We start from the raw sequence: 23,669 nt of genomic DNA on the forward strand, positions 1-23,669 counted from the left end.
AACATCTTCAAGAGGAAATAATTGGATTTTTGTTTATCCATCATATTTGTCAATTACATGTGCAGGGGATGACCAGTTTGTTAATTCAGATATTTCTTCAAGAAAGATTAATACCCACAAATATTCACGTTATAATACATACAAGCGAAATCCTGGGTGTTAATTCAGCTCTTCACATTAGTGTGTTAAAATATTTCTGAATTTAAATTGCCATCACCAGTTTGATGTTAAGCATACACTTTCATTCACATTAAATTAGCTTTTCAATTGCATGAACATTCTGACACTCTGTGTTATTTAATGTTGCATTTAAGTGTATATTCCAACTCTGCAGAGAGTGATTAAAGATGGTTCCACTTCAGAAGTTATAATTATTTGGGTATTGTTTGTAGGAATATCACAAGTAAATGTTTGAATCCACGGCCTTCTGGTTATGAGGCAGCAGCACTGTCAGAGAACCACAGGCAGAATGTAAATTACACCCTCAGGGAGTTAAATTACATTTGTAGAGAGTTCAAGCTGTGTGACTATAATTGTGTGTATGAATATCAGAATAACCTGCAGGTCAGAATCGAGAGGAGAACACCATAACCGCTTTCCAAACACCTGTCGGTCTCCCCTCCATAAAGAACTGATGGCTCAGGACCATGGACAGTGCTCGTGGCCAAGCTTTAGATTCTCATTTAGAAAACTCACCCTATAGAAAACAATAAAAACAGAAAATCTGCTTTTCCTGGTCAAAACCTATGCACACACTCTTTATAGCTGAAAGTTTAAATCAGCCTTTACATACAAGCCCATAAATATTTGGACATTGATGTTTTTCGTTATTCTCACAGTGTTGGTTGATGTGGATTACACAGCTTGAACTGGAGAAACTCAGTTTTAAGGATTTTTGTGAATGGTGTTGTGATTACATAACTTTATATGTGGGGGGACCCCCCCCCCATCTTAAAGGTCCAAAAATAATTGGAAAGAACTAACATTCATAAATTGACATATTTAATGCCTCATGGAAAATCCTTGAATTCCTGAAGTCTGGAGTGCACAGATATCGTTCTTTCCCTGATGACGCTCTTCTAGGCTTCACTGCTGGCGCCTGCACCTCCTGCTTGTTCTTAAAAGTGGTTTGCCTTTAACAAGTCAGACACATTCTCATTTGGATTCAGGTCAGGGATTTGACTTGGTTATTGCAGAATATTCTACATTTGCCTTCAGATAAGCTTGAATTGTGTTTGCAGCAGTTTGTGGTCTTTGTCCATCTGCACTGATTAAGTTTTGATTTTTTTGCTTCAGATCTAAATGCTTTGACAGTGCTTCTTCATTATTTATACTTAGACTATGGTAACAGTGAAAGATACAGAGTTTGCTTCTTCACTTCGACTTGTTTTCCGGATATTTTGCCGTGGTGGGACCAGCGTGCTTTACATGCATACTCATTTGAAAGCTTTGCATATGTGTGTGTATTTTTTTTATATATATAAGGTGCAGAGATTAAGGCCAGTATTCCAACTCACTTTCAGCCGTAGATTTCTATCAAAAGCTGAACCCCCCTGTGTGCCACTTTCAATACAAATCAGAGTGAAAAACTTTGATGTTGCCTAAGTAATTCCAGAACCCACCAACATATGTGTATGTGTGCAACTTTTGGTAGACATCAGAGTGAAAAATCATATTTTAAAGGTAATTCTGGGGTCAGCCAAGACAAAGCAGGTTTGATGGAAATTAGCTTAAGGCTTAAGACTGGAGGAATAGTGGAACAAACAAATGTTTAAATTATAGTCTTCTCTCTTTCAGTGTATTGACATTCAATACTTCATCTGCTTTCTCCGCCTCAGAGTTTACTTGGAAGAACTGGTTGTTTTATAATTATTTAAGAATCGAAGCAGATACATTGCTTTCTTGTTGTGCACTATAAATCAGTCTATATCTGAAGGATAAAACAAACGTGGAATTAAGATGGTGTACTTTGTAGGATCATAAAACATTAAGTAGCCTGAAAATATGCAGTGTGAGAGAGATGATTGTGGACAGTCTTTAGTTTTGATTTCACTGCGGTTGCAGACGGTTCTTCTGTTTTCTTCTCTGAATACAAAAGAAGCATCTAAAAACACTCTCGGTGAAGCATATCTGCTTTGGTAGCAGTAGTTATCTGCAGTCCCGGTTTCATGCTGACTCAGTATCAGCATGAAATAACCTGAGGGGTTATTTTTCTGCAGCTGGTTGAAATGATCTAAGGATGTGACTCCATCTGACAGACCTAATGAGTTTGTGAAGATAAGAATCAACAAAGGTCCTATCATTGCTAATTCACTTTACTGCCATGGATCTTGACTCTGTTGTGGATTATGACAATGTAATCCTATTAGATGCCGAGTGTCATGGTGTAATTACAGCAGTTACAAAGCTGTATGGAATTCATTTAATGTTTTTGTGTGGTGAGTAAACAAAGACTATAATGCTTCAAACAGCATCATCCATAAAATAGATTTGATGATAAATAACTCCTAATGTTATTCATTTGATAGTCCTTTTTTCTTTTGTCTTTCTTCTGCTAGCCAAATACAAGTGTGTGTTAAGGCAGAAGAAAAGAAGAACTCCCTCAGTTTGATGGAATAGTGGAAGATGTGAATAGTGGTATAATGGACCACAGACCACCCCCATGGTTCAGCACACAAATGAACGGATTCATTGCAAAGATGAAACAAAATTGGTGTTTGATACAGAGTTATTGTCACTTGTTTTAAAAGTAATAACTGCATTAGTCTTGATGCATAATTGCAGTGAAATCAGAACAGATAGCCTCTGCCACCTTGCATTCAGCTCCACTCAAGGCAGCTTGGCGCAAGCTCGACGCATGTTGAGATCCAAGCATGGAAAAAAAATCACTCAGAAATATCAGGAGTTTGAAGACTGCGTCTGTGCCACATTTTTCCTGTACCGTCCTGAGTTTGCTGAGCAGAGTGTGGGTGGAGCCAAGGTGGCTGGGAGTCCACTGATTTGAAAAATGAGCCACTTTGTGATCTGATCAGAAGATCTGAGTTTTGTCATCCAGGCGTTAAATTCTTAAAGTTACTAATACGTAACTTCTGAATCAGCTTCAAAATAAAAGAATCTTAGCATAAAAGCTGTAGCAGTGTGTTTTGCTATGAAAGTTAAGGGATCATTGTGGCATTGTAATGCCTAAAACTTAGGGTTTAGCTGATGTTCGTGAAAACTGTCCAAAAAAAAAAAAAAACAGCCTTAAATTTAGCAGCATAATTTTTCAGTAAAGTTATATTAGATGTGTGACAAACCATGATAAATGAGTGACTCAAAAGGATGACTAATGACATCTTTGCAAACTAGCATGAATGTTCCAGGAGGAATATTGGTATTTCTGGTGGAAAATGGTTATTTTACAGGATTTTTAGTGTTGAGAGGGAATTGCTGCACAGACACATAATAACTTGAACTATGTTTTTACTTTTGCACTTGAACACTTGAGTGTTCTCTTGTATTTGTGTTTTGTGGTACTATGAGTGCATGATTTCAGGCTATGAATCTAGTAGTCGACAGATATGTTTGACGTGTCAGGACATAAAGTGACATGGGAGACTTTGGAAAGTCTGTCAAGCCTGTTTTCTATAGAGACACAGCATCACTGGCTGTCTGATTCCAATCTCCACTGTGGGACTTTGGGAGATCTTCTGCTGTCCATCAGTTATTAAAACCATAATCCTGAGAAGATAAAGGGTGTATTATTTTCCTAAGCCAGAACAGTTGGCGGTGCTGGGTTTGGCAGTGAATAGCTTGCCAAATTGTCCACCAGATAGAACAGAGGCAGACTGCTGGGTTGACCCACTGATGAACCCCTTACCCACATGCCCAGGGTACCAACCGTCTGCTTCCCAAACGGGGTAATCTACACCACTTGGTCTTTGCTCAGCGTTTGACGTCACGGAGATGTCTCATCACTTAAAACCCACGTTCTTGTTGCCCATTTTACTTGTTAGGCATAGATATTTTGATGGATTTTTACATTTTCAGCAACACTTTATAGGAACAGGGCTTTGTCTCTCACAGATTTGAAGAAATTTCAGAAATGCTGTCAAACCTTGGCACTGTATTCTGCACTTTTGTTCTCTTGAAGACTGAAAAAAACATGCTTTAGTGAGTTTATCTGCTTTTGTGCTAGATAAGGCAGTTTGCAGTGGGATGTGACATCTCTGCCATGTTGTGTTAGTGTGAAAGAAGCTCTTAACTGCAGAACGGGTAAAAATGTTACTTTGTTTTTGACTGCATTGCAGTAGAAAGGCTGGACTTCTGTTTCAGCCCAACCCAGCAGCACTGACTTACTGATGTATGTCACTGCTTGGCAACAGATACGTTTCCCATCCCTCCAAGGTCACTTTGTTTCTCTATTTAATTGAGTTGTACAGGCTGAATTGGATTTCACAGCAAGAGACAGGTGTGACTGGTTTTTTGAAATGTGAAATTGTGTTGTCTCTTGGGGGAAAAAAAAACATTTTGAAAGTTTTTGACTTTAGATAAATACCTGGCATCACCTCTCTATGAACATTTCATTGGGCAGAGCTGTAGTTCCAGTTAAATTCAATAAATGTTTGCATTAAGTGTGTCATATATACACTTACATAAAACATATATACAGGTAACAACGTGTCTTCGATACTGATTGTGTGTTGGAAAGATGGCAGATTGTTTGCTATCTACAAAACTGACAGGTGAGTGGTCAACAAAGAGATTGACATGCCTTCAAATAAACATCTTATCTACTCCATGGTTGTCTGAGAGCCTTCGTGGCCTCTGCTCTGAGTAAATCTGTTTTGTTTAAGTTTGTTGGCCAGACTACGCCCTACACGTGAAAATCATGAATCTGTACAAAGTCACCATATTCTGTTCCTGTAGCTTTAAATTGAGACAAGCTGCTGCTTGCCACGAGCCCTCTTTCTTCATAAAGGGGACATCTCTTCCCTGCCATGTGGTTGTGTCCCACAGAGCGCAGACAGACTCAGGGCTTGACTTAATTTACTGGGTGCATCCTTTGAAGGCCACATTCTATGAAGATCTGGCCTTCCCAGACCACAGAGGCTGAACCGGTCTAGATCACAGAGTATTTTGAAATTGCATCACTAACTTATCCCAACCCTCCCCCTGTTGCCTAGTAACTTTGATAGGTGTATGCCACAAGCTATTGTAGTTTAAAAATTATTTTTCAATACTTATTTATGCTTTACTTATGAAAACAAAACTACATATGAATAATTGCGCACATAGAGCCTGACATTATCCTTTTCTTTTTTTAATTTACCAACCATTTTGTCTTTGAGGGGGAATGAGCAATGACTTGGGATTGTGTGGCCCATTTGGGGAAAGAAGGCTGCATTCGTCGTGCGCATTCAAAGAAGCCTTTGAAATGAGATAACCTATTTGCACCACTAGACACGTGTTTGACAAATGCACCCTTGAAATATCCAGCCCCTGAGTTGGAACACGGCTTCAAGGGATGCGTCTCACATAGCAAGTAGGAGTCCAAATATGGATTTCAGTGATGTACTTTGAAGAAAAAGTAGAAGAACAAGCTTTATTGTCATTTTACATATGCAACCAAATTTGTCCTCTGCATTTAACCGATCCTAATTATAGCTGGACACAATCCAAGATGAGGAGCAGTCGCAGTTACAGTCCAGCAGTCGGAGACCAACTCCAGACCCAGACATGCTGCCTTGGTCAAGTCAGAGCAAGGAGCACAACTTAATGTGCATGTATTCTGAAACTGGAGTGCCTGCCCAAGTGTCTCTGGTTGTTGGTGTTGACCTAGTAAAAGCCCCCTATGAAGAATCCACACAGAAAATTGAACCCCAGACCGTCTAACTGTGAGACAAGCATGCTAAGCACTGAATGTTGGACATCTAAGACAAACAGTTTCTGTGCTAAATCTGTCTCTGTTGTGGTTAGCGTAACATGAGCAGTGATGGCCACCATAGTTGGACAGACAATGAAAAGTAGAGAAAAGAGATGACACCTGTTGGCTCAGACTGTAGGATTTACAAATGATGGTTGCAGTAGACCTCTGGATCGACTGCGTGTGAAGATCTGGGTAGCCGTTACTGTGCCACACCAATAACCCGCAACACTGAGCATGTGCGTGTGATTGCCATTTTGGCTCATGCTGAAAAGGAATAGGAAGTGTGTTCACTCATCCAGAGCAAATCTGGTGAGTTTTGTCTCTGCGTCTTGTTTTATTGTCCCAACATAAGGCTGTGCAGACGTTTCTGAGCCTTTCTCACATCTTACAGATGAGATCACTTCCAGTCAGACACAGTCTGCTGCAGCTCCCATCTAGACGAGCGCTTCCTCCTCGATTTGGTGTGATTTCGCATTGTCATTCTCCTTTAATTAACCCGCTGCTGACGGCATGTCTGATTTCATCTCAGAGGGCTGCCTGGCCCATCCTGGCAGAGAGGGGAGGGGAGTAGGAGGGAGGGGAGCAGCAGTGGCGGCTGTGGTGGCGGGGGGTGAAAGTGGAACGGTGAGGTAGTGCTTTCTTCCTTTCATTTCATTCCATGTGTCGTCTCCCAATCGTTTCACAGCGAGCTTCTGTGCCAGGTTGGGCTTTGTCTCCTGTGGTAGTCGGCGCGGTAGGAAAGCAGCAAAACACTTTAGTGACAAGACGAGAGGCGGCGTTCGTCCCACAAGAGGTGAGTTGGAAGCAGAGCTACAGAAACACCTGTGAACAGCTGATTGATGCGGCTTTGTTTCGTCTGAATGCGGTGACTTCAGAGTTTGGAGTTTAGTCTTTGTGCACTTAATCAGAGTGGAAAAGGAAAAGCAAGTTCACTAGTTGTGCTTGTGTGACGGCACATTTGCAGACTGCAAGAAAGCATCAACCATCAGAAGAAAAAAATTACAAATCTATTGTAGAATGTAGACTTCAGGCCTATATCTAATCTGGACACAATCCATGTTTTCTGATGTTTACCTTCATTTTTTAATCTGTCACTCAGCAGAACTGGTTTTTGTTTGGTGGAAACACTGGTTGTTCTAAGATGAAGAAACTATGAAAATTTAATAGGGTTTTTATTACCTGAAATTTTCACAATATGAGAGAGTTTTTTTGTCAGTAACTCCTCAGTTAATGCAAATAGGTTTATTATTTAAAAAATCAAACATCAGATTGTCTGCTGTTTGCTGTGGCTTCAGATCTTGCAGATATTTAATGAGGTACTTTGACAGTACCTTTAAAGGGGTCAGATTACACAAGTTTTATATTAAATTTTTGAGCCAAAAGTAAAGCATTGATACTGACGTGGTGCATCGCATTAAAAACCACTTATGGGTCTCTAAGAAAGGAGCTGGTGGTTGCCACGCCCCCTGGAGGCTGCAACTGTTTCCCACCGACAGACTCTGTGGGCGTGTCACACAGTTTGCAGAACAGGTCACTGAGCTCGGCTGACATTTTTTGTGCTCTTCTCCTCCTTTCCTGGCAGTGACGATACAATATTTGCACATCAAGGTTGCATAGTTTACTGGAAGTAATCTCAGGTTGCTGTTTGTAGTAATATCATAATACTAATACTATAACAACAACTAAATTAACTGAAATTATGCTGAAAAACTAATTCATGCATTTATTTCCTCTAGGCTGGACTATCATAATTCATTATTATCAGGTTGTCCTAAAAGTTCCCTGAAAAGCCTTCAGTTAATTCAAAATGCTGCAGCTAGAGTACTGACAGGGACTAGAAGGAGAGAGCATATCTCACCCATATTGGCCTCTATTCATTGGCTTCCTGTTAATTCTAGAATAGAATTTAAAATTCTTCTTCTTACTTATAAGGTTTTGAATAATCAGGTCCCATCTTATCTTAGGGACCTCATAGTACCATATCACCCCAATAGAACGCTTCGCTCTCAGACTGCAGGCTTACTTGTAGTTCCTAGGGTTTGTAAGAGTAGAATGGGAGGCAGAGCCTTCAGCTTTCAGGCTCCTATCCTCTGGAACCAGCTCCCAATTCAGATCAGGGAGACAGACACCCTCTCTACTTTAAGATTAGGCTTAAAACTTTCCTTTTTGCTAAAGCTTATAGTTAGGGCTGGATCAGGTGACCCTGAACCATCCCTTAGTTATGCTGCTATAGACTTAGACTGCTGGGGGGTTCCCATGATGCACTGAGTGTTTCTTTCTCTTTTTGCTCTGTATGCACCACTCTGCATTTAATCATTAGTGACTGATCTCTGCTCCCCTCCACAGCATGTCTTTTTCCTGGTTCTCTCCCTCAGCCCCAACCAGTCCCAGCAGAAGACTGCCCCTCCCTGAGCCTGGTTCTGCTAGAGGTTTCTTCCTGTTAAAAGGGAGTTTTTCCTTCCCACTGTTGCCAAGTGCTTGCTCACAGGGGGTCGTTTTGACCGTTGGGGTTTTTCCGTAATTATTGTATGGCCTTGCCTTACAATATAAAGCGCCTTGGGGCAGCTGTTTGTTGTGATTTCATGCGATATAAATAAAATTGATTTGATTTGATTTGAAATAAACCTGCATACAATTTCCTCTTTTGATTTAGGCTGTAATACTCAGAGTTAACAACACATCAGTCTGTGAAGTGAACAACATCAAAAAGAACACAGACCAACTTTCAGGAGTCTAAACACCTTTAAAGGTATATTTTCACATTAAGCAGAGATTATGTTGTACTTCCACTACATAATAGTGGTGTAATGGACCACAGACTGCCCCCTACAGTTCGACATGCACAGGTTAATTGAAAAGTTTCATAGTGTCAAAAGTAGTTTTATTGTCATAGTGACTTTTTAAGTAATAACACCATAAACCTCAATGCAGAGTTACAGTTAATTGAAAGTGTGCACTGGGAAAATGCAGTTACATGTTCACATAAATGGAACAAGCTAAAAGCTTAGAATCTATATAAGCTGCTGATATGGTCTGGAGTCTCAGTTTGTGCTTGTCAAGTCTGTCTGGTGCAGGCTCTACACATGTCTGGGTCCAAGCACAGAAAGAATCACTCAGAAATATCAGAAGTTGATGAAAAGTTTGCTGCTTTTTGCCTGTGCTGTTAATGAGCCCACTGAGCTGATTGTGGAAGGTACCAGATAGCTGAGAATCCACTATGCTCTGGAAACAAATAACTTTTTCTATCTTTTGATGAGCAGCATGTCTGCTTGAGAGGATAAATGTATTTAGCCTGAAAGTGCTATATAAATAGTTATTGATATTGAAAAAGAATTGAAAGTTAGAAATTGAGATCTGCATTTCTTTCTTTCTTTCTTTCTTTCTTTCTTTCTTTCTTTCTTTCTTTCTTTCTTTTTATGATTTAACAAAGAATACTGTTTTATTCACTGGTAACATAAATATCGCATTTCAATACAACATTTAACAATTTTAATTTAAAAATATTTTTTCAACATTTGTCACCTTGTTTTATTCAAGACTCTGGAGAAAGGTTATCATTGTTCTTTAACTTATTTCTAAAAATGGTAAGAAGAGTGCTATTTTTTTGTGATCCAAAAAAAAGATCCGATCCATAACTTAAAAACTGTTCCAGTCTAAATAGTGTTACAATCCTACTAAATAACCCCCCCCCCCCCCCCCCCCCCACACACACACACACACACAGACCCACCCCCAAATACAAACCATCTTGTGTACCATTCTGGGAATGCATCTTGTTACTATTTTTTTTTTTTAAATAGTTAAAATGAGTCCCCATTTATGAACCAGTTGTATCAGTAAACATGACTGTAAAGAAATACTGTAGAACTTAAATGAATCTGTGCATTTCCATGAGTTGGCAGCCAGTATTACTCTTGTAAATGAGACTTTATTTACATAAACATTTGTTTGTCTTTGTGTTTACAGTCCTGATTCCTGTCAGTCAAGCAGCCGTTGAATCCTTTCCGGAGTGTTGCATTTCAACCAAATGAAAAAATACAATTTCTGTTGCTCTGGGGGTTTTTTGTTTAGCTGTTTCTCATTACATGAGCGAAACAGATTGGTGGGTCTGCTTGTTATTATTTCTGTTCAGCGAGCCACTTAACTTTCTTTTTGAGTCTGTCTTCTTATATAAGCAGTAGCACCATCATCTTTAGTCTCTTTCAAACAACCACTGCCACCCTGAACTTATCAAGACATCCAGAGGAACGTTATGTGACAACACAATTCTCTGAATCATCAAATGAACTCTGTGGAACGTCATTGAATCCATGTCTGAATAATGCAGATTACTGTCCCAGTCTGTGAGATGTCCTCCACAGGAGCCGTGCACAACAGACTGCTGACAGTTCTTTCAGTTTTCTATTGTGATCATCAAAGGGCATTGCAGGAATGGCGATGGAGTTGTTGCCAGTGGCTTCCTCATCGCCTCACAGTTGATTGTGCTTGGATCCATACCCTCTTCTTATAGGCTGGAGTTAGAAAAGAGCCGACAGTGGCTGGACGATTGAGTCTGTGAGTGACGATGATGACATTTCTGTCATGCAACTACGGCAAACCCAGAGGAATACAAACAAATAAAAGTGAAGAAGAAGAAAAAGGGTTACCAATAAAAATGTCGAACTGGAGAGAAAATGAGATTTGGAAATCTCTCCTTGTAAGGGTTGAATGGTGACTCTAAATTGACCGACCATAGGTGTACGTGAGAGTGTGAATGTGTGTGCCCCCCCACCCCGTAACCCTTGAGTGGAATAATGGGGTTAGAAAATTAATTAAATTAATTAACCATTTACATACTCACTGGTTCATGTGAAATAAAACTCACCAGATTTGTTGCTAGTCGTAACATAGGATTTTTAGTAACTAGGGAAGGTCAAAACTCGATAAATCTAGCGCTAAATTGGCAACTCTGTCTTGCACGGTCTGCCCAGGCACCACCCCTCACCTAAACCAAACACGGTATGTCTAGTGAGTGTCTGACACGGGTGATATCCTGCAGTGTGCAACATGTGACAATATCCAGGAAACAGCTTTTTTTTTTTTTTTTTTTTTACATACCGTTTGCCCTAAATATTAATTTGTCCGACTACTATTTATCTCCATAAGATCATGTAATCACTAGTGTTACCCCTTTGTTCATGCCACTAATAGCATTTCCTCCTCTGGGCCGAAGTGCAAGACCAAGACTGCTGAATATTTCATGAAGCAACATTGGCATGGTTGAGTGGAGCCACAGCACTGCACACTTCTTCCCTACAGTGGGCAAACCACAGAAAGTGCAATCGGATCTGCAGAAACATTAGCATGGTAGAGTGTCACATTCTGTACTTGTTTGCTGACAGTTGAAGTGACAGCAGCAAGTTAACCTGTGCGCTGGTCTTCATGCCTTGCTATATGGCAACGTAGCAGCAAAACGCAAGAGAGGTTTTGTGTGTATGAGTGGCTGAAATGTTCCCCACGGATACATAAATTTAGATAAAAACAGGTCAACACTATTTATAATTCAAATTATCCAGCAGTTCCTTACCTGAGACAACAGATGACACTATGTAGGGCATTACGGTATAAACTGTGTCTATGTAACTGCAAGAATCGTCACAGGGGAAATACAGTGCTGCAAACTATGACTTGTTTCTCACCATCTGCCCATTTCATTGCCTCACTTATGAAACTTGGGAGCGAAGCCAATATCTTCCACAGTGGACTCTCCGGAGTTGCACTCTACATCGTTGCTCATTGTTAATTTAAGAAGTTATGACACAAAAGTCCAACTCACCCGCCAGCTCCAAGGGGTTATTGAGTTCGACTGTACCATTTTTCAGGATGCAGTCCCTCAGAGGACATGAGGTGACGTCCATTTCAAAGCCTGCGACTCTGAGCGGAGGAGCCAAAGCTGCCAAGTAAGATAAGTCACTACTGCATAATAAGTCCTCAGTTGGCGTTGCATGTGTTGCATAAAACAAGCAACTGTGCATGTGAAAAAAAGTCCAAAGGAAGAATCCACAAAATATGTTAATCATAATATGAAATTATACTATTTAGTCTGTCTGAGAATTTTTCAATCACCACTTTTTGTGTAAATGTGTAATGACATCTACACACTCACAGAAACTCGATCCCAAATTTGCTAACAGTAGCACAGTCACAAACAGACTTCTGGACTTGGTCAGTAATGCTAGTAATACTAGACACATCACCTTGACATGGGGCATTTGACTACCGACAGCCTGTATTAAAGAAAAAACACTAACCTGGTTCATGTTGACATACTTGGTTTCGTGCTTGAATTGTTTATTACAATGAAATTTTGTGGCTCATTGGTCTTTGGATCAAGTCAGAGTTGAGCAAACTTTGGTGGTCGAATTCTCTTATGGTTTTCTTCTTTTTAATTTACTCAGTTTCTTTTGTGATGACACTTTTTGTTGTTTTGCTCGATCTGTACAGGTGGATTTGGGGCGTGTCTCCTGATATAGCATGTAGTGCTATTAGCGTCGTGGGAAATATCAATATAAAATCTGGTGCTGGACACAAAGAGGCTGAATTAAGTTACTTACTTAGTCATGGGCTGGTTGTAGCCATAAGATAAAGACCTACAACCCCTGGCAAAAATTATGGAATCACCAGCCTCGGAGGATGTTCATTCAGTTGTTTAATTTTGTAGAAAAAAAGCAGATCACAGACATGACACAAAACTAAAATCATTTCAAATGGCAACTTTCTGGCTTTAAGAAACACTATAAGAAATCAAGAAAAAAAATTGTGGCAGTCAGTAACAGTTACTTTTTTAGACCAAGCAGAGGGAAAAAAAATATGGACTCACTCAATTCTGAGGAATAAATTATGGAATCACCCTGTAAATGTTCATCCCCAAAACTAACACCTGCATCAAATCAGATCTGCTTGTTAGTTTGCATCTAAAAAGAAGTGATCACACCTTGGAGAGCTGTTGCACCAAGTGGACTGACATGAGTCATGGCTCCAACACGAGAGATGTCAGTTGAAACAAAGGAGAGGATTATCAAACTCTTAAAAGAGGGTAAATCATCACGCAATGTTGCTAAAGATGTTGGTTGTTCACAGTCAGCTGTGTCTAAACTCTGGACCAAATACAAACAACATGGGAAGGTTGTTAAAGGCAAACATACTGGTAGACCAAGGAAGACATCAAAGCGTCAAGACAGAAAACTTAAAGCAGTATGTCTCAAAAATCGAAAATGCACAACAAAACAAATGAGGAATGAATGGGAGGAAACTGGAATCAACGTCTGTGACCGAACTGTAAGAAACCGCCTAAAGGAAATGGGATTTACATACAGAAAAGCTAAATGAAAGCCATCATTAACACCTTGCTAAGGAAAAGCAATCGTGGACTGTGGATGACTGGATGAAAGTCATATTCAGTGATGAATCTCGAATCTGCATTGGGCAAGGTGATGATGCTGGAACTTTTGTTTGGTGCCGTTCCAATGAGATTTATAAAGATGACTGCCTGAAGAGAACATGTAAATTTCCACAGTCATTGATGATATGGGTCTGCATGTCAGGTAAAGGCACTGGGGAGATGGCTGTCATTACATCATCAATAAATGCACAAGTTTATGTTGATATTTTGGACACTTTTCTTATCCCATCAATTGAAAGGATGTTTGGGGATGATGAAATCATTTTTCAAGATGATAATGCATCTTGCCATAGAGCAAAAACTGTGAAAACATTCCTTGCAAAAAGACACACAGGGTCAATGTCATGGCCTGCAAATAGTCCAGATCTTAATCCAATTGAAAATCTTTGGTGGAAGTAGAAGAAAATGGTCCATGACAAGGCTCCAACCTGCAAAGCTGATCTGGCAACAGCAATCATAGAAAGTTGGAGCCAGATTGATGAAGAGTACTGTTTGTCACTCATTAAGTCCATGCCTCAGAGACTGCAAGCTGTTATAAAAGCCAGAGGTGGTGCAACAAAATACTAGTGATGTGTTGGAGCGGTCTTTTGTTTTTCATGATTCCATATTTTTTTCCTCAGAATTGAGTGATTCCATATTTTTTTTCCCTCTGCTTGGTCTAAAAAAGTAACCGTTACTGACTGCCACAATTTTTTTTTCCTGATTTCTTATAGTGTTTCTTAAAGCCAGAAAGTTGCCATTTGAAATGACTTTAGTTTTGTGTCATGTCTGTGATCTGCTTTTTTTCTACAAAATTAAACAACTGAATGAACATCCTCCGAGGCCGGTGATTCCATAATTTTTGCCAGGGGTTGTAGAAACCCATCTTTAATCCTTCCTGCTTCCCCGCTCAGTGGCTGTTGAGGAGGTATGTGTTCTCCGAGTGCTCTTGGAGTCTTGTGATGGTTTGGAGGCATCTTGCTAACAAACATAGTAATGCATCATGCAGGCACACTTGTAAATGGTGTTATAAATCCAGCAGATATTACTTTATATGAAAATGTATTATTGCCAGTTGAATTTTTGCTTTTAATTCAGAGTGAAAAATTTAAGTTCATGTTTTGTTTTGTTTTTTGTTTGTTTGTTTTTTTTAGATTACATTAGATAGAACTTTACTAATCCCTTGGGAAGACTCCCTCAGGGAAATTGAGGCCTTAGCAGTATTGTATAGCAGCACACAGGGTAAGAAGCACACAGAGTATCAAAAGTGAAGGTAAAAAAATTTTTACAAATATAAATACACAAATATAAATACCACAAATACTGCTCGCTACTGGTTTACTGGCTACTACTGTTCCTCTCCTTCCCGTCCACTGTCTTCCTGTTACTCCTCCCCCCGAGTTGTACAGGAGTTGTACAGTCCGGTCTGGTGGCCTGAGGGACAAAGGAGTCTTTCAGGAATTACATTTACAGAGCAGAGCACAGGTGCAGCAGAACTAAAACCCACCCAGTGTGACTAATGACGTTAATTACATTTAAAAAAAAAACATCTTAATTACATTAGCTCAAGTTTAGTCATTTTCTCTTTTCTCTAGAAAGTCATTATTGTATTAGAGAGTCTTCCTCCGGAGGAATGAATGATGTGATCCAGCCGGGGAAACGGAGCAGAATTATTCACATGTTTGGATAAGAAATGGAAGTCAATGAGCTCCTTCACATCCATCTGCTTCTACTTCACACATTTTTTTTATGCTGGGCTCTATTACTACCCACCCTCACTGATATTTCACCATTTTTGTATTATCGAAGTAAATGTGAGAGATTTGATGTTGTCAAAATCAATTTATCTCAGTTTAGCGAAAATTGATAGTGATTTAGAAAAACTGGGCTTTTCTCACTTTCAGAGACATTTGAGGAGTAATCAGCGCTCCTAAAGGACCATCTGTGACTTTGATCTCTACCGCATTTCATCTTTAAAGCACGTCTCCTTGACAATTTGATGCGTCCGCTCTCAGAACCACAATTCTTTGCCAAATAATTACATGCAGAGACTGAGCTGTCTGGATATCTTTAGGAGAAAACCACCTTCTTTTTTTTTTTTTTGAGTGATACCATGTCACTTCGGAGTGGTCTGTTTTGTAGATAGCCTTCAATTTGGCTCCGTCTGGCCATATCACCTGTCATGCATTGAAGGCTGGTGGCAAAGGAAGCGGTGGGTAAACTGACTGTGCTGCAACTCCCCTGTTGCTGTTTGAGGGTTTGACAAGCATCAGTGGACAGACGGGTAATTTTACACCAGATTGTCAAGGTGACCTGTCAGCACCGACACATGAAGGCCCCGCCCGGGCGAGTATCTGTCCATTTAACACTGACACACATTACCTTCTGGGAAATGAGAGGTGATGCACACAGTTATAATCAAAGAAATAGCATTGCCAAGGAGAGGCTTAAATCTAGATAAGAGCAAACTCAAACGATAATTTCTGCAGACTTTGGTGGAGAACAACGCAGAACAACAGAACAGCAAAGAACTGCTTTGATGTGTTTGATATCAGATGTACAAAAGCCGGAGATTAAGTGCAGCAAAATGAGAAATTGGTGATCATGTTTAAAAAAAAAAAAAAAAGCCAATTACCTGATTTTAGTGCTATTCACATTGTCAACAAAAGTAGGTAGAAGAAATGCTGACAACCAAGATGCCTTAAATTCTACATGCTGTATTTTCTGGAGTAGAATTCATACCGGAGGGTGATTCGCACATTTTTTTAGCATGTGGAAATCCATTTCTAACACTCAGCACATGAGCATGTATGAAAGTGGCCACATGACTGTTGAAGAAAGATGCTGCTCCATCTCACTCAATCTAAATATCAGAACGGCAAATCGATTTGTTCACCGCACCAGTGGGCAACTGGGCAGGGAAGTTTTTTTCCCCTGCTGCACCCTCACTGCACATCTGTTACAGGGATAGATGAGTATTCAGTAGATCAAGCATCTCAATCTGGTGTCCCTGGGGCCAGATAAGGCCTAGAAACCAATGTTTTGTGAAGCGTGGCATGCCTTATTGTGTATCATTAAATGCGGGCGTCGTCATAGTCTAAGTGTGCATTTATTAACAGGAAATGAAAGTCAGTAGAAGCAAGACTGAGTACATGTGTGTGAATGAGAGGGAGCCCAGTGGAATAGTGCAGTTACAAGGAGTAGAAGTGGTGAAAGTAGATGAGTTTAAATATTTGGGGTCAACTGTTGAAAGTAGTGGAGAGTGTGGTAGAGAGGTGAAGAAGAGAGTGCAGGCAGGGTGGAGTGGGTGGAGAAAGGTGGCAGGAGTGATTTGTGACCGAAGAATATCAGCAAGAGTGAAGGGGAAAGTTTACAAAACAGTAGTGAGACCAGCTATGTTGTATGGTTTAGAGACAGTGGCACTAACAAAAAGACAGGAGGCAGAGCTGGAGGTGGCAGAGCTGAAGATGTTGAGATTCTCTTTGGGAGTGACAAGAATGGACAAGATTAGGAATGAACATATCAGAGGGACAGCTCAGGTGGGACGGTTTGGAGACAAAGTCAGAGAGGTGAGATTGAGATGGTTTGGACATGTGCAGAGGAGGGACCCAGGGTATATAGGGAGAAGGATGCTGAGGATGGAGCCACCAGGCAGGAGGAGAAGAGGGAGACCAAAGAGGAGGTTCATGGATGTGCTGAGAGACGACATGCAGGTGGTTGGTGTGACAGAGGAAGATACAGAGGACAGGGTGAGATGGAAACGATTGATCTGCTGTGGCGACCCCTAACAGGAACAGCCAAAAGACAAAGAAGAAGAAACAACCGTCTCCTTGAGGTCTTCAGACTGGTTACAAATTTCAGTCCGTCTCAGTCTAGCCACAGCTGGATTTAAGGTGTGTGTGTGTGTGTGTGTGTGCATACGTTCGTGCGTGTTTAATTGACTCAGAGGGTTCAAACTGTGCATGAACAGCAGCGAGTGCAGGTTTAAAGAACGAACAGCAAAACTAAGAACAGCAAAAAGCAATGCAAGTCAACATGACGCATTTCATGAACTGCATGGGTTACAAACTCAGCACCCTCTCTCTCTCTCTCTCTCTCTCTCTCTCTCTCTCTCTCATAGCAAATGACAACGTGGAGCGAAGAATATTTTCCCTCCGTTTGCCATTTCCACATATTTTTTCTTATCATTTCTAAGAACCTGTCACTCTGTTTCAGAGGAGATCGGATAAATTATTGTCTTTTTTTTTTTTTTTTTTTTGCCTGTGAGCCTGTGTTCCATCTCAACAATATTTGGTGAAACTGATGTTAATTATGAGTTCCGGTCAGTGTAACATCTGACTTATTGCTGCACTTATAATTGATGCTTATTAATGAGCATCTGTCACCACGTGTTCATCATTCTGCTCCTGTTCTGGTTTGCTGCATTTTAAATCAAGTATGTTTAGCTGTGGGCCATTTTGGACCCGATCCCACTCACCACGGGTTACTTTTTGGACCAGGTCTTGATATTTAGAAATTAATGTATGGCTTGAATTGGGTTGGATGGGCTAATTAGAGCTTGTTCCAAAGTATGGGGCCTGCGAACACCCCTGCGGTCCCTTTGTAGTCCTCAGCTGTGTTTTCTCCAATCAAGTCCTGAAGATTTTTTTTTTAAAGATTTGTTTGGATGACTCCAATCAAAGTCCATCATTATCTGCCATTGTGAATACCAGTTGGTATTTCTAAAAAATTTTGCTTTTTTTTTTTTAAAGAATGTTGTACAGGCTTAGGGTCGTAGTCATCCATTAAATTGTTGCACGCGTATTTAAATATGTGGCATGTCAGTAATTGCCTTCTACATTACAATAAACAAAATGCAACATGTATCACAGTGAGCTAACTTGAATTTGCTGATATTTGGAATCTGATGTGGCACCTCGTAAAAAGCCCGGACTGGCCACAATAATGAGACCTCAGATTGGATCTGGAGAGCTCGGACCTTGGCTGTTGAGTAATTATCTCTGTCAAGGTGGTCATGTTTTCACCAGCGTTTGTCTGTTTGATTGTTAGCAAGATAGCTCAAAGAGCAATAAAGAAACTTCAAGGAAATTTGGTGAGCAGATAGATAACGTTCCAGAATGGAATGTATTTGAGATCCAGAAGGATGTTTGGCACACAGCAATATTTTAACACACAAAGTTGGGAGAGGGTGTTGGTGAAATTTGGTCAATAAATGGATAATGTCCCTTAAAGAAATGGGTTTTATTTTGAATTTGATTTGGAATATATTTTGAATGCAGGAACTAGAAGAAGCTTTAAGCAGTATGTGGCCTTGGCGGAGGTACGCGCACTCCGAGTGCATTCTGCCCTAATTTTAACAACATGTGTTTAGGTTTCATTTGTGTTATTAATTGCAATGTATTTTCATGGTGGATGTGTTTTCATTTAAAACCTTTGTTCATGTTGAGAATTATTTATTATTCCCTAAATACTTGTTAAAAGATACTTACAGCTGATAAATGGCATGTGTGTGCACATTTAGCATAACTTGTCTTATGGATATCGATTTCTTTTCTTTATTTATTTTTTAAGTTCAGAAAATCAGTACGGCCATTATCTTCTCCGGATAGCTACTTGTCCGTTCGTCTACCAGCTCACCCGCTGTTCCTCCTCATGCTTCTTTGTGAGGCTTTTAAAATGAGTCATTAAGCTCTTATTTTCTGTCTGCCTGCAGGTTCCATCCACATCTATGATGAATTATAGATCACGAGTCTGAATTGACTCCCTGAAAAAGTGTGATTAACTTCTGAAAGTCCTTTCCTTATTAATTTAAGAGAAGAAAATGCAGAGAAAGTTTGCTATCAGGCAGACTGATAATTCACATCAGATAAAAATCCATTCAGGTGTGTTGATAAAGTAGTTTCTGTTGCATAAATACGGCGTTTGCCTGCCACCACGACAATGATGGCAGTCCATTCAGTCTTTCATCGTTATTTTTTGATCGCATTCTTCATGCAAATTAGTGATTGTAGATGAGGCATTGAATGTTGGCATGGCAACCCGGGCACATGTGTGATTGGCAGTAATCACAGCTGTATTTGTGGTGCTGATTCTTAATGCGGCGGTTTGCGAGACAGAGCAAAAACATAATAATTGTTTAAGAAAGAGGTATAGATCATTATTCAGAGGGATTTATTGTGTCTGATAGCAGAAAGTGTTGTTGACACGAGAAAAACACACTGGGTGAGTTCTCTGCCATGCTGTAATGTGCACATGTCCGTGTGGAAACGGTGCACAGTGAATAATGGTGGTGACTCCAGACTATTTTGTTACGATGAGAAAATGAGGTGGTTATAAAAGCTGTTCAAGTCTGTCTGCATGTTTCCAGGTTGGATGTGAGAATGGTAAATGTGCCGCATTTCTGTAGAGCTTTTTTCCCATCTGCTGCAGATCCTCACATTCATCCATTCATACACACACTGATGCCAGTGCAAACTGGCAAAGTCTGGCATTAATACTTCGTCTCCATCTATAGCTGCTCGTATCAGCAGCTCCTCAGGAATGAACTCGCCTGCTTTCTCTGTCAGTCTCATCCGTCTTTGTCCCTCTCCTGTAGCTGGGACGACAGCAGCTCAGTGAGCAGCGGCCTGAGTGACACCCTGGACAACTTCAGCACGGATGATCTGAACACGCCCACCTACTCCGCCGTCAGCTCGTCACGAAAAAACAAGGGAGCACAGGTAGGAAGGAAAGCACAACGAGCTGCTCTAATGCTGTTTGCAGGGTGGTATTTCAGAATTTTGGTGGTATTTTACATTCAACTTTTTTGTTTGTTTATTTGATTGTAATTGTCGCACTGTGCAACCACATATTTGGTAGAAACAGGGTTCATATAGCCGGTCAGTTATCGAAAAATCTTCTGCTGACATCTCAGGAGATTTTTGTGCTTCTTCCATTTGTAGGCTTAGCGCACCGGCTGCCTTTACATCCCGCGGTCAGCTTGTTTTACTTTAATTTGATGTCTTCAATTCAATTCAGTTTTATTTATATAGCGCCAAATCACAACAAACAGTTGCCCCAAGGCACTTTATATTGTAAGGCAAGGCCATACAATAATTACGTAAAAACCCCAAAGGTCAAAACGACCCCCTGTGAGCAAGCACTTGGCGACAGTGGGAAGGAAAAACTCCCTTTTAACAGGAAGAAACCTCCAGCAGAACCAGGCTCAGGGAGGGGCAGTCTTCTGCTGGGACTGGTTGGGGCTGAGGGAGAGAACCAGGAAAAAGACATGCTGTGGAGGGGAGCAGAGATCAATCACTAATGATTAAATGCAGAGTGGTGCATACAGAGCAAAAAGAGAAAGAAACACTCAGTGCATTATGGGAACCCCCCAGCAGTCTAAGTCTATAGCAGCATAACTAAGGGATGGTTCAGGGTCACCTGATCCAGCCCTAACTATAAGCTTTAGCAAAAAGGAAAGTTTTAAGCCTAATCTTAAAAGTAGAGAGGGTGTCTGTCTCCCTGATCCGAATTGGGAGCTGGTTCCACAGGAGAGAAGCATGAAAGCTGAATGCTCTGCCTCCCATTCTACTCTTACAAACCCTAGGAACTACAAGTAAGCCTGCAGTCTGAGAGCGAAGTGCTCTATTGGGGTGATATGGTACTATGAGGTCCCTAAGATAAGATGGGACCTGATTATTCAAAACCTTCTAAGTAAGAAGAAGAATTTTAAATTCTATTCTAGAATTAACAGGAAGCCAATGAAGAGAGGCCAATATGGGTGAGATATGCTCTCTCCTTCTAGTCCCCGTCAGTACTCTAGCTGCAGCATTTTGAATTAACTGAAGGCTTTTCAGGGAACTTTTAGGACAACCTGATAATAATGAATTACAATAGTCCAGCCTAGAGGAAATAAATGCATGAATTAGTTTTTCAGCATCACTCTGAGACAAGACCTTTCTAACTTTAGAGATATTGCGTAAATGCAAAAAAGCAGTCTTACATATTTGTTTAATATGCGCTTTGAATGACATATCCTGATCAAAAATGACTCCAAGATTTCTCACAGTATTACTAGAGGTCAGGGTAATGCCATCCAGAGTAAGGATCTGGTTAGACACCATGTTTCTAAGATTTGTGGGGCCAAGTACAATAACTTCAGTTTTATCTGAGTTTAAAAGCAGGAAATTAGAGGTCATCCATGTCCTTATGTCTGTAAGACAATCCTGCAGTTTAGCTAATTGGTGTGTGTCCTCTGGCTTCATGGATAGATAAAGCTGGGTATCATCTGCGTAACAATGAAAATTTAAGCAATGCCGTCTAATAATACTGCCTAAGGGAAGCATGTATAAAGTGAATAAAATTGGTCCTAGCACAGAACCTTGTGGAACTCCATAATTAACCTTAGTCTGTGAAGAAGATTCCCCATTTACATGAACAAATTGTAATCTATTAGATAAATATGATTCAAACCACCGCAGCGCAGTGCCTTTAATACCTATGGCATGCTCTAATCTCTGTAATAAAATTTTATGGTCAACAGTATCAAAAGCAGCACTGAGGTCTAACAGAACAAGCACAGAGATGAGTCCACTGTCTGAGGCCATAAGAAGATCATTTGTAACCTTCACTAATGCTGTTTCTGTACTATGATGAATTCTAAAACCTGACTGAAACTCTTCAAATAGACCATTCCTCTGCAGATGATCAGTTAGCTGTCTTAAACAATTAAAAAAAAAGAAGTCAAAACTGTAGGAGGTGTAGAAAAACTTATATTTTGTTTGTTCAGTAGCTGCATGAGCTGATAATGTTGACTCGAGTAATTTAACAAAGTTTTTCTGACATCAGTTCACTCTATTGTGTTTTTTGTTTAAAAATAAGACAAACTGCGTTGGAAAAGCAGAACACTGATGCAACACGCAGTCTCCACAAAACTGGTTCAAAAAGCCATATCTGATTTAATTTTTTTTCTGAATTCGGCATGTTGTTTTTGAAGTAATAAGGCCAGTTTGTGTTTGAGCTGTGAAATCACAGCAGCAGGAGCCTAAAGGCCGCGGCGCACACTCCTGTGAGACTTCGCCATTTTCTGCCAAGTATCTTTGGCCCCTCATGAAATACTCAACAGACTGGACTCTTAAGAGACTTTGGTGTTGCTAGGGAGACCGTCCATCTGTCGAGGTAGGCGTGTTATTACTGCAGTGTGTGTGTGGGTGTGTTTTGTGCGTGTCCAAAAAGAGAAGCTTCGAACTTTGGCAATTCCAAACATAGCTACGACTTCACACATACACAATCGCACCCACCTTCTGTGCCTGAATGTGGACCCACAGTTTGGTTATTTCGTTTTGTTTTCCATGTTTTCACCTGCATCGATGGCGAGATCCGTAAGTATTTGGACAGTGATGCAACTTTTGTAATTTTGCCTTTTACACATCACCGCAATGGCTGCAAAATGAAAGTGCAGACTTGCAGCTTTAATTCAAGGGGTTTTAAAAAACACTGTGTAAGAATTAGAGTTGTTTCTCTGCAACTTGCCTCTGTTTTTAGAGGCCACCAGGCACTATACAAACTACCATAATTAACTTCTTTGCGTGTTTTTCATGTTCTCCACAAAAACTCTCAGTCTCAAAGAGGAAGCAGGTCCAAGCCTGCTAAACAGGAGGTGAGCAGCAGCTGGGCAGGAGCCGAGGACCTGAAGAAGGTGGAGGAGGAGCTGGATGCAAGCATGGATCCCAGCAGTAGCTCCTCTCGCTGGAAGACTCCCTCATCCTCCTCTTCCTCCCAACCCCAATGCCAGTATGAGGACATTGGTCAGAAAGCTGTTGCTCTGGCCCAAATGTCCCAGACAGGTTCATGGAGGAGAGGCATGACAGCCCAGGTGGGCATCACGCCACCCAGGACGAAAGCTACTACCTCTGCCACCCTCAAAACCTCCGGTAGGAACAACACTTAACGTGATGCAGTAGAGGCTGTGTTAGATACTGGGGTAGACTCATTAGATATGGCTGGCGGAGAAATGAATTATTGATGTTTGGCTCATTCACAATAAATTATCAGCAGGTTCTGCCAGTTTATATGTTTTGAAAAAGAGCAGGAGGTCACCACGTTGCAGGTGTATTTAATTTGTCTGCCTAAAAATGTACTTTTCTTTTCACAGACACCTGCGCTTTGAAATTTTTCATTTTCTTGTAGTCAAGTAGTCAGTCCACAAAGCAAGTTTAGCAGCTGGTGCTAAAATTGGTTTTCAATACAGCTTAGCAGAGTTGAATGTACTTGTGGCTGTAATACACTAATTTGACTTTTCTGCTGTCTGGCATTACAGCGGATGAGAACAAATGAAGGTTGCACTCAGCTGATCCAAACATT

The 23,669-nt window shown here is 40.5% G+C and overlaps 1 protein-coding gene across 5 annotated transcripts in view; it reads left to right on the forward strand.

Moving 5' to 3' along the window:
* The window catches only part of nav3 (neuron navigator 3), a 442,110-nt gene that overhangs the window by 361,437 nt on the left and 57,004 nt on the right, over positions 1–23,669 (forward strand). For all 5 annotated transcript variants that reach the window (XM_034162968.1, XM_034162969.1, XM_034162972.1 and 2 more), the window contains exons 13-14: positions 19,924–20,047; positions 22,927–23,239. In XM_034162968.1, coding sequence (XP_034018859.1) covers positions 19,924–20,047; positions 22,927–23,239 — 437 coding nt within the window. The remainder of the gene's footprint in view (positions 1–19,923; positions 20,048–22,926; positions 23,240–23,669) is intronic.

Source organism: Thalassophryne amazonica, chromosome 22 (genome assembly GCF_902500255.1).
Source record: "Thalassophryne amazonica chromosome 22, fThaAma1.1, whole genome shotgun sequence".
Lineage (NCBI taxonomy): Eukaryota > Metazoa > Chordata > Actinopteri > Batrachoidiformes > Batrachoididae > Thalassophryne > Thalassophryne amazonica.